General features: G+C 58.8%; 2 protein-coding genes across 2 annotated transcripts; both read right to left on the bottom strand.

Annotated features, from left to right (window-relative positions):
* Positions 1-568: 568 nt before the first annotated feature.
* HRURF (HR upstream open reading frame) lies at positions 569-673 on the bottom strand (the record flags this gene model as incomplete). Its single annotated transcript, XM_080710448.1, has 1 exon — positions 569-673. The coding sequence occupies one exon, from the start codon at positions 671-673 to the stop codon at positions 569-571; it is 105 nt and encodes a 34-aa protein (XP_080566574.1).
* A 6322-nt stretch (positions 674-6995) lies between these two features.
* On the bottom strand, positions 6996-9892 carry REEP4 (receptor accessory protein 4; the record flags this gene model as incomplete). Its single annotated transcript, XM_080710048.1, has 8 exons — positions 6996-7061; positions 7145-7299; positions 7416-7551; positions 7893-8006; positions 8353-8473; positions 8566-8642; positions 9008-9080; positions 9861-9892. 8 exons carry the CDS (start codon positions 9890-9892, stop codon positions 6996-6998), a joined length of 774 nt encoding a protein of 257 aa, XP_080566174.1.
* Positions 9893-16193: the final 6301 nt, after the last annotated feature.

The following is a 16193-nucleotide window of genomic DNA, read 5'->3' as shown; positions in this document are numbered from 1 at the left end:
ACTCTAGCCTGGCAGGGGGGTGGGGGAGGAAAGGAGGCGGAGAAAGCGGGCTGGGCCCCAGAGAGAGACAAGGGAGGGAAAATTGAACGCGTGCGTGCGTGCGTGCGTGCCTGCGAGGGACCAGGATGACAGGCGGCACCAGGGCCAGCACTTTTGGCATCACCCCCGCGGGCGGCCCCAGGAGGGAGGTGCGGGACCGGTGGCAGGGGGCGCCTGGGTTTTCTGGCGTCGCCGCCCCCAGCGACCCAGCCCCTAGTCGGGGACATCCTAACTTCCAGATGTTAAGATGCGTGGTCCAGTCCAGAGGGGCCCGGGGAATACACTCCGTGCGAGCGCCGCAGGCTCGGCTCAGAAATCCCCTGCGGTGCCTCGGGGCGCCCCCTCTCGGCGCTTACCTGGGCTTCACGGGCCGGGCGCGGCTCGGGCGGCGGCTGTCGTCCTGGCCGGCGCCGGGCACCCGCTCCCCATGGGCCGGCTCCGGGGCCTCCCGGCCGGCGGGCGAGGACGCGTCCTCCCGCTCTCCGTCAGCGCGCTCGCGCTCTCTTTTCCCCCGGGCCGCGGGGGCGCTCTAGGGCCGCAGGTTGGAGGGGTCGGACTCCGGGATCTGCAGGATGCGGCAGACGGCGCGGATCGGCCGCACCAGCTTCTGGGCCGAGGCCGTGGGTTGCGCCATGGGACGCCGAGACTCCGTGCTGCGCCTTGGGGAGGGCCGGACCGGGGCTAGGGAGCGGGTGCCCCCGGAGGGAGAGAGGGAGCCGGGCCGGGGGGAACGCGCGCCCCGGGTCGGAGATGGCCGAGTGGGGGGAAAAGGCCGAGGGGCCGGGGGAGGGGGTCGTGCCTGGAAGCGGGGCCGATCCCGTGACCCAGGAGCGAGGCACCAGCGAGGGCGCAGCACCGCGCAGCGCGGCTAATGGAGCGAGAGCGCAGCGGAGAGCGCAGCAGGACCTCTGATCGCCATCGCCAGACGCGCAACTAAGAGTGGGGAAGCTGCCCCGCCGGTTTCCTCCTCCAGCACCCTGCGGGAAACAGGAGCCCGTGATTCGCGGCCCCGCCTGGGCCTGCCCCCTCCCGAGCCCCGGGGGCTTCCGCCAACGCCCCTGCGATGCCACCGGCTGCGCGCGGGGAGAATGAGCCCTTTGTTCCCCCCTCCCCCCGCGGCACCCGGGCGCCTGCCGAGAGAGGCTCCCCTGGGGCAGCGTGCCAGCTTCCCAGCCGCCCCACCCTCCCGTGGGCCCGGCCCCGGAGCCTGGCAGGCGGGCAGCACCCCCACTATAGGTGCCAAGCCCGGGAACTGGAGCAAAGGGCGGGAGGGGCCGGACCAGGCCATGGTGGGGCGTGGTGCCCCCCGGGGTACTCGGGCGGGGTGGCTGGGAGGGGGCAGTGTCAGAGCCAGCGGGGGCAGTCGGGTTCTCACGGGTCAGTGATGGGCGCCCGCACCCACGCAGGCCGAGCCTCTGCCTGCTGGACCACTCTCTCCAGGTCCTCCCCGGCTCTGGCACGTGGGCACACCCCTCTGGCTGGTGTCTGCTCTGCCTCATCCTCATGGGGCCAAGCTGCTCTTCACGATCCTCCACCCAAGCCCCTTCCCAGAGCCCAGTGGGCACAAAGAGCTACACTTCGAAGTCTGCGAGGGCCTTGTCTGCGAGGGCCTTGGATTCTCCAAGTTTCCAGAGATGTGAGGAGACCAGAGGACCCACAGGGCGGCCTCCGGACCCCTGGTTCCCAGCGTCGGCCCCATGCCCAGGGTTCCCAGTGCGCCCAGGCCGGGCACTGGAGAGGAGCCCATGGGAGTGGCTCCTGGGAGGGAGCAGCGAGTAGGAGAGGAAATGGGCGAACAGGGCACCCTCCACCCGAGGAAGCATCCCGGCTCTGCTGCGGGGGTGGTTCCAGAGCACAGACACAAACAGACAGATTCAAACACACACAGACAGATTCAGACACACACAGAAACCCACACGCCCAACGGGCGCTTCCCTTCCCCGCAGGCACCCACCTCCTGCCCCTAGACTCCCCTGCCTACCTGCCGAAGCCAAAGCCATCCCCGGCTTGGCCTGCCTGTGCCCAGCCTGAGACTGAAGTGACACCCCCACTCCCCTGGAAGGGCGAGTGCTAGAGGGCTCCAGCCCGTCCCAGGTCTACCACCAAGCCTGGGAGGAGGGACTTCCTCCCGAGGGACTGAGGCAAAGGCAGGGAACCTTTTACCAGTAGCAGGAAAGAGCAGGGGTCCCTTTGGATTTGGTGTGGGTCTGGCCCCACACCAGGCAGGGCTTGGGCTATGTTGGCATTGATTTCCCCCTTGCCACCCCTGAGGCCGGTTCATGGCGGGCAGGCTGGTAGGGTTGTTTACATGATGACTGCGTGCTGTTCACACTCCCTTGCTTTCCCTGGCTCCCCTGAGGGTGGCCTGACCAGGGGAGATGAGTCTGACAGGGACTAGAATCCTAAGGCCCAGAGCGGGCCAGAGCCAGATGGGGGGCCGGGTGTGCCAGTGGTCCCCTGTCTGGGTCTCTGGCCTGCCTCCTCAGCAGCCTGGGCTTGTGGGAGCAGCATCTGTGGCTTGGAGCCCGGACGAGGCCCTAGTGGGAGCCTGGGCTGCCTGGAGCCCCCAGGGCCATTGCTGTCATTCCCAGAGGGGATGGGACTGTCCTGGAGGATGGGCACAGGCACCCCCAACACCCCCGGCACCCAGTTGCAATGTCTGCCTTAGCAGGTCCCAATCCTTGGACTGGACCAGGGCTCTCGGAACAGGCTCCTGGAATGCCCAGGGGCTGCTGGGAACAGCAACAGGAGAAGGACCCTTTTCCCACACCCACCCAGTTGCCATCCTGCCTCAGAGCCCAGGCCACAGGCCGAGTCCCTGTAGCTGGCTGTTCTGTGCCAGAGGATGGAGCAGAGCTGAGGAGACACACACAAAATACAAACGCAGAAAAAAGCCACCCAGTGCGCCGACACAAAGCCAGATCCACAGACCGTGGCAAGCTGGCCGGCACCCCCAAACGCGCGTGGGCCTGGCCCCAGGCCGCACCGACCCCTTGCGCACTGCCCCACACACGCTGCCCCACACACTCCTCGGACCGGCACGGCTGCCCTCCAGCCGCCCCAGAGCCCCTTACCTGGGCAAGCACAGTGCCCCTCGGGTGGAGCAGCCCCCTGCCTGGGGGTGGGCAACAGGCAGGGCGGGGGAAGGAGCCCCGGAGAGTCAGGCCAAGCTGCCACTAATCCGAGCGGGGAGAGGGGGGGCACCCACGTCAGAGCGGGGACTGCCGGGTGGAGGGCATCTGAGGACGTCCCCTCCCACACACGCGGCCGTCTGGGCACCTAGCCCTGCTTCCCCAGCCCCTCCATCCTTCAGACAGCTGAGGCTGGCCTCCCCCCACCCCACCCCCACCCCGGTGACACCGCCTGGGGCGGGGGGCATGGGGGAGGGGGAATACCGGGAGAATTCTCTCAGGACTTGGGGGGAGGGGCAGGGAAAGGGAAGTGTGGAGGAGCATTTGGAGCCAGGGGGAAGCTCCTCTGAAGATGCCACCTCCCCTCTCGCCCACCCACCCACATCCTTGACCTAATTCCTCTTCTGGAACCCTCCTTCTTCCCCCAGCCGCCCCCCCTTGCCATCTGTATTCTGCCCCAGGTTCAGGATCTTCACACCCAGCAACATTATCTCTGGCCCCCAGGACCCCCCAGTGGCAGGCATCCTCCTTCTGCTCTGGCCTTGGCCCCCTCCCCAGCTCTTGTGGGTGAGGGATGAGGCCAGAGGCTTAGCACTCATCCCCTGAAGCAAAGGACAGCACTCACCAAGACTCCCCAACTTGGCCTGGACCACCCAGAGCTAAGTTGGATGGAGACTCAGCGCACTGCTGAGAACCGCACTGAGAACCGCGGGGAGTGGGCCAGAGTGTGCGGCAACATGGACACCAGAGGTGGGAAGGGGACCAGGATGCTGAAGCGCCCCAGGGCAGAGGAATAGGAACTGATTGAAGGAGGCAGGGTGAGAAGGAGCGGGCACTAGAAACTGGGAGGAAATGGAGGAGCCCCCCCCCCAGCAGGCCAGGTGGGGTGGGGCAGGGACCGGGCCCCAGGGAGGTGTGTGGTGCTAAAGGGGCTGGCTGTGGCGGCTTAGGGTTCCCTCCCAGCCCCATCCTGCCTGGGGAGGCTCAGCACACTGGTGGCAATAGATGGTTGGGGGCTGTGGGCATGCAGGAGCACAGTCTAGCCTTCTTCTGGAGCCCAGGCTGGAAGGTGGGCCAGGAGGGCAGTAGCAATAGGCAGAGGACATGTCTGGGTGGTTCTCCCTCCCAGGGCATCTGGGCTTTATGGGAAGCCCAGCCGACACCCAGCGCCACAAGCCTCAGAATCACGTGCACGCTTGGCCAGAAGTGCCCTAGAACTTGGACTTCTCCTCGCTCCTTCCCCTCTGGCCCCAGGATGTCTTGGAACCCACACAACTGCAGTCAGACACTCATCAGCTCGTGTAATGTAGACACTGCTCTGAAGACTTCACAGTGAGCTCGAGGTGATACAGGACACAAAGACCAAGCCCAAGGCCATCCTAACCATGAAGGAGCTTCTGGTCATTTGTTCTAGCAGCAAGCACTCCTTCTGGCCCATTCGGTGTCTGGCCCTGTGCCGGGGCTGTGAGGTGACTTCCAGGTAGAGGGATATATTAGCAAATGATTACAAGATGCTTCTACTTCCTCCCTGCAGAAGTTGGGAGGGGGCTTCATGGAGGAGGGGATGCTTGAGCTCAGGAGTCAGACAATAAGCAGGAGTTTGCCACCGAATCACACAGTGGCGGGGAAAAAAAATTTTGCTTTGCTTAAACCACTTGTTCTGGGCTGGATACAACAGTAAGATGTCTGTTCTTTATGAAGTCACAATGCAGAGGTGAGAAAATAGGATGTGCTTGAGGAGAAAACAAAAGTCCCTGCAAGAACAGAGCTCAGGATGAGCAGGCGAGCCTTGGATGTCTGCTTCCTCCTGCCCCCTTATCATGCACGCTTCCATTCCATTCCTCCAGTTCATTTCTAGCAGGGCCCCTCCCGGGCTGACCTGCAGAAGCAGGCAGGGCCCCAGCTCGCAGGCAGCGCCGCTGTGGGTCGGCTGCTGTGGCTCTCTGAGCCCTGGCTTTTCCTCTGTAAAATGGGTTTAGCCGCTGCCCGACGGGCTGCTTGGGAGGATCACAAGGAATCATGTCTACAAAATGCCCAGCACAAGGTCAGGCATGAAACAAACGTTCCAGACTTGTTAGTCTCCTTCTCCTGGCCTGCCAGGCCAGGAACAGCTCATCACTAGAGTACCGCAGAGTGATTAAGCTCCAGAGCCCACTTCTGCCACTTCTAGCTGTGTGACCTTGGGCAAATCACTTGTTCTCTCTGTGCCTTTTTTCCTGTTTGTGGAAATTATAATAACAGTACCTACTTCTGAGATTGCTGGGAAAATTAATAAATTTCAGGGGTTCAGAGCAGCAGCTATATACGGCAGCCACACCCCAAGCACCCCCAGCCACTAGGCTTTGCACCCGTACAGCATCTAGTGGCATGTCTGATTACCTAGTAGAGGCTTAATACACATATATTTTTCTGAATGAATAAGGAAGTTAGACAACACCGTGATGCAAAGTAACATCATAGAGGAAGCCACGGAGCACCAACACGCAAGGAACTAAGTCACGCCAGAAGATTAAGTGCCTTCTCTCAAATAAAACCCAGATAATCCCCGCATGAAGAGTTAATCCTGGCTCTCTCAGGCCACTCCAAGTTATCAGCCCTTTTCCTTTCCTGCCACCCGGCACCCTCACCCACCTCTTGATTACTCAAAAGCCGGAGGCAAGAGCAGCCTCGGGGCTCAGTGTTGAGACGGGCATCCAGAGTAGGAGGGGGGCTGCCCCAGGGATCAGAGGTGGGGATGGAGCGAAGCCGGCACAAAAGCAGAGGAAGCTCCGCCGAAGGGGCCAGCCACCGGCCAGTGACCACAAGCAGCAGGGAGGGCCATCCAAGGCCGGCTGGGCGAGGCTCTGGCCAGTCTCCCAGTCCCGCCCTCTTTGACCTGGAAGCTGGGGGCAGCCCAGATCCCGGCAGTTGCTGCCCTCTATCGGCCAGTCCTCAGAGTGCAAGCTACCCGGTGGTACCTGTGTTTACAGAACTCCATGCAGGGAGGGGGAGCTACTGCCAACCCGGGAAGCTCTAAGCAGGGAGTTCGCATGCGGGGGCTTCTGTACCTGCAGTCCCTCCCCAAGCCTACTGTGTGCACAGCCCTCACATCTCCCATGTGCTGCCTGAGCCCCTCCACACCATCCTCCCACCTGCTCATCTACAACTGAACCTTCCTGGCAAAGCCTGATCCCGGGCCCCTCTTCAGGGCTGGTCCCCGCTCTCCCATCTACATCCAAAGAGCTCCCCCAGACCTCATCCTTGACAACACCTGCTGTTTAGCAGCTGTGTGCCAGCGGCTGTCTTCTTCTGGTAGTCTGTCTGCCCTTTTGCCCTAGCCTAACGACCTGTATAATTCAGTGTGTGGTGTGAGGAGTAGGGAGATTAATCAGGAGAAGCAGAGCATCTTTATGTATTTATTTATCAAAATGTTCACAAGCCTGACCTCATTCACCAACATGAAACATACAACCAGGACACACACACAAACACTGGGCCTTGGGAAAGGCTGTCAAGTACTTTGAAGGACAGGAAGGAATGAACACAGCTAAGTGGACTTTTGGTTTCATCTGCAGGAATCTTGGAGGGGGGATGCTCTGGTCCCATACCTGAGAAGGCAGAGCGCCGAGAAAGGCAATAAATAGAAATAGCAACCTGGGCCAGCCTGCTTTGGTCAATTGTGGGTGCACCCCATCACAGGGCCCCAGAGCATCTGCCCCTGGCCTTCAAGCAAATGCAGGAGCCAGGAGGGGCAGAACCCAGGCAGCTGGTGCAGGCAGGTCAGATGTGCAGCCAAAGGTCAGCAGATAGCCTGGCCCCTGCAAGCTCTGCCCGACTCTTCAGTCCCTAGCTGTCCATGTCGGAGGGAACAGTCTTTTTCCGTGTCCGAACCTTTAGGGAGCGTGAGGTGCCCTGTGGGAGAAGGGGTTCACTGTTAGAGGCGTGGGCTGATGTACCTCCACAGCCACCTCCCTGGCGTCATCCTGGCCACCGACCTCCCTGGACAGCGGCTTCCTCTTGACCACACGCAGGCTCTGGCTTCGGTTCAGAGGTTTCTCCCGGGGCCGCGCAGGTGGCTGGGGGGCTGCCTCCGTATCTGACCAGCATCCATCCTCTGTGTCACTGTCCTGCAGGCCACCTGCCCGGTACCCTGCAGAGAGGCCGGGTGAGACAAAGCTGGACATTTTACATAGTCTCAGGGCCCAGGACCACGCCAGGTTTCTCTAGAACTGGGGGAGTCCATCCCTCTCAGGATGGCTCGCTCACCGATGGGGGGCCTGCGGCGGGGAACCTGGTCTTCCAGGTAGAGGGGGTCCTGGTAGGTGGGGGCAGAGGTGTCGGGGATGGAGCGTAGGTCCTGCATGGAGAAGCTCCGCAGCCTGCCAGCCAGTGCACCTTGACTCTGTGAAAGACGGAGGAGATGCTACATCACCTGGGGGGTCAGGACTCCTGGGAGAATGGGCTCTGCAGAGAAGCTGCCCAGGGAAATCCACTGGGGCTCAGGACTCAGAATGGAAAGCAACTCAGCAACCTCCTAGTCCCAGGGACAGGAATGGCCACTCAGGCTGTCAGCCAGGGAGGGCTGGCTTCGGCTTCACACTCCCGCCACAACCCCCAGAGCCTCTCACCTGTTCCAGGCACCCTGATCCCAATCCCTGTCTTTCAGCTCCCTAGCAGGGGGCTAGATGCCCCCAAAGGCACTGGGCGTGGGCAGGGGCTGCTGGAGAGCCAGAGCCAGAGCACCTTGGTGGCGGCCTGCACCGCCGCTGAGGCTGCGATGTTGAGGCCTCGCTTCCCGAAGCTGAGCACCGTCTCATAGCTGCGCTCCTTGGCCTGCACGATGTACGTGTCGATCTCCTGCGGACCAGGGAGGAGAGCTCAGGAGGACAGCCCGAGGACCTCCCCGGTGCTGACTCCCAGCTGCCTCCCCGTGCCTGGCAGTCACATATATAGTCCCAAGACAAATACCAAGAGCAGCAGCACTCCCCACCCACTCGCCGCCGGCCCACACCTCAGTGAAGGCCACATTCCACTCCGCCACCCCCAGCTGGTATTTCAGAGCGAAAGGTCAAGCACATGGCCCTTTGCTTGTCCCTGCAGGGACCTAGAGCTAAGGAGCAGCAGCGCTGATATTGGAACCTGGACTCCAAGGCTTTCTCCCTCACACCACCTCTAGGTCTCCCTCTCTGCCTCCCCGGCATACCTTCTCATGGCGGGACAAGGACGGGTGGACAAACTTTCGGTAAAGCAGGCTGGCCCCCTTGGTGTAGGGCGAAAGCAGCCACAGCACAAAGGCCATCTTGATCTCGTAGTAGAAAGGGAACCTGTCAGGGACACGGGGCCAAGGTGAGGCAAGGAACCAGGCCGAGGGTGGGCTGCCCCTGTCCCACAGCCCACCAACCCCTGTGGGACAGACCAGGAGATGAAGACGTCTGTGAAGGTCTCTGCTGCCATAAATATCGCAAAGACGATCCAGTACATCATCCACCGGACCTGTGGGGCAGAGAGTGCAGAGGTCAGCTTCAGAGCCCGCCTGCAATGCCAACGCCCGCACCTGGCTAGCCGGCCCGGAGATTCCCGAGAGCCTGTCCTGCAGCATTGATGCATCCCCCAGGTCTGGCTAGACAGGAGCCGCGGAAAGACACAGGGCTCGCTCCTGTGCCCGCCCCATCCTGCTTCATCCACAGGATCCCCGACAGGCACACATTGCCCTGCTCCCCCTGCCGCCTTCACCAGGTCACGTAAGATAAGCCGTAGCAGATGCCCCTGGAGCAGCGGCTGGCCAGCTCTGACCTCCCCACCTCACCAAGCCCCTTAAGCCCCTCAAGGCTGTCATGCCTCCCATCCCACCAGCTCACATATTCACGAATGTTCTTGGTCTTCACAGCCTTGTAGGAAGCGTACGCTGGATACAGCATTCCAAACACCAGCCTGAAAGAGCAGCCATAGGGGGCATGAGGGGCGCCATCCTCCACCCGCACCTGCCAGGTGACTACCTCCCCCTACTGGGGCGGAAAGTGGCAGTGCCTGTCCTGTTTTTCTCGCTTGGCTTGCACAACCCAGCGGTGCCTGAGTCAGTGCCCTGAAGGCCACCTCCCCACCCTGCTGTTTACAAACATCCCGAGCCTGCCCAGGCCTGCACCTGTGGCCCATAGATACAAGAAGGAGCCAGAACACAGACCTTCAAGAGGGTGGGAGACTGCACCAGGCTTGTCCCCTCCCATGTCACGAAATCAGCCCAGAGCCACCAGACCTGACACTACCGGGTTGCAGACAGGGATATTTGATCCAGGTGCTGGAGTACTCAAAGGTGAGGGGCAGGACTGGGGGAGGAGGCTGAGGTCCGGGTGGTGAGTCACGTGACTGCTCGGATGGCAAGCAGGCACCGGGATTCTCCGCCCACAACGTGCCCATCGGCCTGTGTTTGCTCGGGCTGTGCGCTGCTGTGGCCCTCAGCCCCACGCACCTGTCTGCAGAGTCTGTGCGCCAGCATGTGGGTAGTAGGGTCGCCACTAGCCAAGGAGGCTGGGGAGGGGAGGGGCACGCACGCGCTGCCCACGTCCCCGGTGCAGGCCCGTTAACCCCTGCGGTGTTGGAGGAGGCGGTGGTGAAACTCAGAAAGTTTCCTTTCCTACTAGACGGTCCAAGCTTCCACCCCCGAGCAGGCTGGCACCCGGGAGGCAGTAGGGGTCTGAGAGTGACCATACTCACACCACCAGGCGACAGATCATCCAGGACACCATCCTGACAGCCTTGGGGATGAGGGGAGAGCCCTAAGAAGACGCCCAGAAGGGCGCTCGCGCGGGGTCTAGGGCCCAGACTGAGCGGCGGCGCCGGATCCCGAGGGGCGGTCCGGCTGGCCCCTGCCAAAGCCGGGCCCGCCGCCCACGGACTCCGGAGGCCCGCGGGCTGGGGGAGGCGGCCGCGCCGGGAGGAAGCCGGCAGGGAACCGGCGGCGAAGGGCGCGCTCCTGCGCTCGCCTCCCGCGCGGCGCGGCAGTTGCGGCTCCGACCCACTCGTCCTGCCCCGGAGAAGCCGGAGCTCGGCCCTCGCCCGGCACGGCCGCCGATCCCGGGCTGGGGTGGCCGGCAGTGGCCTTCGCTTTCGCGCCCGGCCACCGACAGCGGCCCCCGGGGCGGAGTTTGCAACTCACTTGAAAGTTGCACGGAACTGGGTCCTGCCCAACCCCAGGGCTCGGCGCGCGGCGCATGCGCAGTGGGCCGGGGCGGGGCGGGGCGAGGCCAGGAGGCTGGAGGCCCGCCCCTTAAAGGGCGCCGCGCCCCGCACGCACGGGGTACGACTGCAGGTTGAGCAGCCTTCCTCGTCCGAAAAATTAGCGGGTACAAATCAGCCACAGCAGGGGCGCGAGGGACGAAGAAATTCTGGACTCTACAGTTCTCGCGGCTCTTCGCTGGTTTCTCCAGGATCCTCGTTTTACCCCCTCTGTAAAATGGGGTAGGGTATGGAATGGGCGGGTCCAACGGGCAGGCTCTGGCGCAAGCCGGAAGCAAGCTTGGTTGAGCTCAAATCAAGTACAGTCCAGTCTTACACCACTGGGTCAGGGAGGTCAGTGATCACCTCACAGACGCCCAGTTGGCCAAGAGGCAAAGGAGGGAGGAGTGGGGAGACCGGGAGCCTGATGATGTCATCTCCCCAACTGTGGGTGCCCAGGACCCACTTCTCTCTGGGACCCCTTTGCAGGGCTGACCAGCATGACTTGAGAGACTTGAGAGACCCTGCCTTCATCGCCAGAAGTTTGAAATTCCACCTGTTCCTCTGACTCAAGAACGCAAATATCTCAGCATCCACTATTACCATCTTCCATTTTGTACTGTGTGTGTTAGTTAGTTACTAGGGATTGAACTCAAGGGCATTCTACCTCCAAGCCACACCCAGCCTATTTATTTATTTATTTATTTATTTATTTATTTATTTATTTATTTATCTTGGGTACTAGGGATTGAACCCAGGAGCATTTTACCTCCAAGCTATACCCCAGCCCTATTTTTTTTTTTTACTTTATTTTTATTTTGAAAACAGGGTCTCACTAAATTGAGAAGGGCCTCACTTAAGTAACTGAGGCTGGACGTGAACTGTCTGGATTCTCCTGTCTCAGCTCCCCTCCCAAGTACTGGGATTACAAGCATGCACCACCACACCCAGCTATTTTTTTGTTTTGAGACAGTCTTGCCAGGTTACTGAGAGTCTTGCTATATTGCTGAGACTATCCTTGAACCTGTGATCCTCCTGTCTCAGCCTCCCAGGTACTGGAATTCCAGACATGTGCCACTACACCTGGCTAGTGCTGTCTTTTAATGGCAGAGTATTAATTTTTTTTGTGTGTGGTACTGGGGTTCCTGGAAGGCCTTCTACCTCCGGGCTACACTCCCAGACCTATTTTTACATTTTTATTTGGAAACAGGGTCTCCTAAGCCAGCGCGCACGGCTGGCTTCGAACCTGCGTGATCCTCCTGTCTCTGCCTCCCAAGCGCAGGGAATTCCAAGCGTGCGCCACCACGCCCGGCTTATGCAGAGTATTAATTTTTGCAAAAGTTATTTGTGTGTGTGTGTGTGTGTGTGTGTGTGTGTGTGTGGTACTGGGGATAGAACACAGGGGCTTTCTACTTCCAGGCTACACTCCCAGACCTATTTTTATATTTTATTTGGAAACAGGGTTTTACTAAACTGCTGAGAGCCTCACTAAGTAGTTGAGGCTGGCTTTGAACCTGCACGATCCTCCTGTCTTGGCCTCCCAAGTACTGAGATTACAAGCATGTGCCACCACGCCCGACAACAAAGATTATTTTTTTTCTTACCATCTAAGAAATATGTTCAGCGAAGTAGTTTTCCCATGGTCACCCAGTGGTATTTATTGCTAGCTGGTGGCTAAAGGTATGGCATGCACCACCCGCCTTCTGAGGGATCAGCCGCTCTGCTGTGATGGTCCTGGCCGCTGGGGGAGGGGCAGCCAGGAGCTGGAGAAATTCCTCTAAGAGGGAGAGAGGTACAGGTACACTGGTGGAAGGGAGTAGATGCTAAAAATAAGGCCTACTTTGCTGCTTCTACAGCTTTCAGTTTGGAGTTTCATACTCTGTGACATTATCTGCTTCCTGCCTCAGTTGCTCCCTCTGAAAATGGGGTGAACGGTGCCCCCCCAGCGCTGTGCTGGGGAGGGTGAGAACATAGCTGTCCTGGGGCCATGGGGGAGGAAACACAGGCAGTTACTGCTTTTTATTAGAGCCTAGTTAACGTCCACCACCCATGGAAAGGAGGGAGTAGGTTAATGATGGGAGCCAGGGAAAGGAGGCTTCTTGGGATAAATAAACACATGGTGATTATATGGTCTTAATTATTATCATCAATTTTATTGGTATTGCTGGGTGTGGGAGCCAGCAGTGAAACCAACCCACAGGAGAAACTCTCCCTAGGCCCCATGTCTCCCTTGCCTGTACTGCCCCCCTCCCCAGCCCCATCCTGTGTTGGAGGAATCAGAAACAAGGGCCCAAGAGCCTGGCCACTGTCCATCTTGAAGCACAGACATGGTGTGTGTGTGCACGCGTGTGCGCGCGCACACGCGTGTGACTAAGGATTGAACCCAAGGGCATTTTATCTCTGAGCTGTACCCCAATCCTATTTCGTGTGTGTGTGTGTGTGTGTGTGTGTGTGTGTGTGTGGTGATGGGATTGAACCCAGGGACATTCTACCTCCAAACTACACCCAGGCCCGTTTCTCTCTCTCTCTCTCTCTCTCTCTCTCTCTCTCTCTCCCCCCCCCCGTGTGTGTGTGTGTGTGTGTGTGTGTGTGTGTGTGTGTGTGTGTTTACTGGCTTGGAACGCAGGGACATTCTACTTCTGAGCTATACCCCCAGCCCTAATTTATTTTGAAATAGTCTCATTAAATCTCTGAGGGCCTCGCTAAGTTGCTGAGGCTGGCTTCAAACCTGTGATCCTTCTGTCTCAACCTCGTAAGTACTAGGATCTCATCATACCCGCCCCTAGACACCGCTCTTTAGACAAAGCGTCCTGGGTTTTCCTCCTTGAAGGGAGGAGGTTGTGACTGATAGACCAGGGTATGTAGAGAAGAGAAGAGAGAAGGGATGTCCATGACTTGGGGTCTCATGCAAACCCGAGTTCTTTGGTAGATCCTTCTCATGGTACCTTTTTTTTTTTTTTTTCAAGTTTGGAGATGGAACCCAGGAACCCAGGGGCATTCTACTTCTGAGCTACACCACCAACCCTATTTTTTTATTCCTTATTTTGAAATAGGGTCTCACTGAGTTACAGAGGGCCTCAATAAGTAGTAGTTGGGGCTGTCTGAGAACCTCGATCCTCCTGTCTCAGCCTCCCAAATGCTGGGATTACAAGCATTCAAGCCTCGTGGTGACTCTGCAACCCTGTACCTGACTTCAAGAACAGAAGCCTGTCTGTCCCCATTTGCTGGGAAGAGGTCTCCCGTGCCCAGTCTATGTCCCTCTTGCTGGGATAGTCGGTTAATGGAGGCTTCTGGTCTCAATGCCTGCACTTGGGAGAGCTAAAGGACAGGAAGTCAGAAGTCTGCTGCTGAGAGCAGGGCTCTTTGGGGAGGGAGAGTGTGAGGCTAGCCGCTGAGAGTGTCACCCTCCTTGGTGTTGGCAGTGGATGGACTCTGGCTCTTGTGGCCTTTGGTCCTGAGCTGTTGACACAGTCACCCAGTTAAACTGGGTTGCTAAGCAGCTCTCTGGACACATGGATGAGCCCCAGGGCAGGCAACCAGGCAGCCATGCAACAGAAAGCTGGGCATTCAGGGACAGAGGGAGAGAAAAGTCTTCCATCCTTGGGGAGCTCCCCCCTGCAGGGAGCAGCTGTCAGAGTGATGTTTATCTTTCAGCTGAGCAACAGAATGCCAATGTGTCTGGGAGACTCGGTGCACTTTCCCTGGCAACCTCTCCCAGGAAGGATGAGGGCCAGTTTCCCATTTGAAAAAGCAGGACAGGCACTCTAGGGATGATGAGGGTGGGGACTCAGGGATGTCTGCTCAGCCAGGAACACTTGAACGTGTTCTGAGGAGGCCAAAACCCAGACCCCTTGCCCATTGTAAGACACGGCCAGGGAGGAGGTGGCTGGGCACCTGAGGCTGCAGGTTGGATTAGGGCCCAAAGGTTCTGAGACTGCGGATGGCTAAGGAGCTCTTACCCACCAACAGCATTTCTCCCCAAAGATCGATGGCCTTGCTCCTCTCCCACAAAGCACCCTTCCCTGAGCTACCTCTGCAGTCCATACACTCCTACAGACCAGAACCCAAGGGCCTTACACATCTAGTATATATTTAATGCATTTAAATCTCACGATTGATAACCCTACTGGTTGGGAATCATGACTACACTCACTTTATAAATGGCGAGGCTGAGACAAGCAGGCAGACCATGACCAGCTGCGTTTTCCTACCTAGTAAGCTGGCCAGACCAGGATTCCAAGAAACGGGTAGTTTTTATCTGCTCTGCAGAAGAAGTTGAGACTCAGGAAAATTAGTTGACTGGCTTGAAATCTCACACCAAGCACAGGGACTGAGCCCAAATTCACACGTGTGGTACAGTCTGCAGAGCCCAGAGGGTGACCTGCCACACGCTGTCTGTGGTTGAACCTCCCCAGCAGCCAGAGCGCCCAGATATTCCCGGAGCCCACAGGTACCCCTGAGGGACAGACTGGTGAAGGGGGTGACTGGGGACACACACGGGATCGTGTGTAACATGTGAGAGCTGAAAGGAGCCCCGGAAAGCAAATGAGGATCCAGAGAAGGTAAGAGCCCGTCCAGGGTCACATGGCCCAGCACCCCCGGCCCCGGGAGCTGTCATTTTCCCTGTCTCTACCTCCTGTCTGTTAATCTGCCCCTAACACACACGACAACACAGGGCTTTCATTTACTCGGGTCCACAGGTGAAGAGGGGGTGACAAGGGATCATTTTGCCATACAGTACATGTAGGCTGCCCCCAAGATCCCAGGCTCCCTAATGACCCTCAGCATTACTTCAGGGCCCAGTCCCCATCTGCTTTTCCCTCACCCCCCTTTTCTCATGGGCTTTCTTACCTCCATTCTCAGACATGGGAAGGGACTCTGACTGCCCACAGGGCCCTAGACGTGCCAGGCAGGATCAGGTCCCAGATGACCTTAATGCCAGACAGGAGGGCCTAGACTTTGCCAGAAGAACAGGAAGCCAATGCTGATTCCTGAGCAGGGCAGATATGACGGAAGGATGTTTTAGAAAGGCTATCCTGGGCCGGACATGGGGGTGCATGCAAGTAATCCCAATACTGAGGAGGCTGAGACAAGAGGATGGCAGATAAGCCAGCCTTGGCACTTTAGGCCTTCAGCAAGTTAGCAAGATACTGTTTCCAAATTAAAAAGTAAAATGGTGCTGGGGCTGTAGTTCCACCCAGGGTGTAGGCCCTGGATTCAAGTTTGAGACACACACACACACACACACACACACACACACACACACACAGGGAGGATGTGAGAAGTGGATTTGCGAGGGGGGTGTAAGGAATCTGGGATAGTAGCAAGGAGGGCTGGTTTGGACAAAGATCATAGCAGAAAAAGAGAGAAATAAACAAAAAGGGCCCATCTGGAAAACCTGGGGGACAAAAAATAGAGAAGAGACTTGGCTGTTAGCTACAGAGAGGACGGAGCAAGATGTTGTCTAGACTCAAGGTGCCTTGCCCAGGGCCCAGGGTCAGCGAGATGTGCCCAGTAGAGGATGGGGGGGTAGTAAGACGTGGGGACTGCTGAGCCTGTCTTTGCCACGTTGTTTGGAGTGGGCCTGATAGAGGGGCAGACTCTAGACTCGAGTCTGAGTCCCAGGCCCATAATCTCCAGGAAGGAACACTAGGTTGTGAGTCAGCCCAGGTGGAGGAGGCGCGTCACACTGGCCCAGCATGTGAGTGTCATCACCGTGCACTCTTGACCCCAGCACCTGCTGACCTGAGGGTCCACCCACCCCTCTGGGGGAAGGGAGCCAGCAGGAAGAGGGTCTAGCTGCTGAGGCTGGCCCCCATGCACTTCGGGGAC

This window comes from Muscardinus avellanarius, assembly GCF_963383645.1.
Source record: "Muscardinus avellanarius genome assembly, chromosome: 14".
Taxonomy (NCBI): Eukaryota; Metazoa; Chordata; class Mammalia; order Rodentia; family Gliridae; genus Muscardinus; species Muscardinus avellanarius.
Note: the sequence above shows the minus strand (reverse complement) of the source record. Positions and strands in the feature narration are given on the sequence as shown.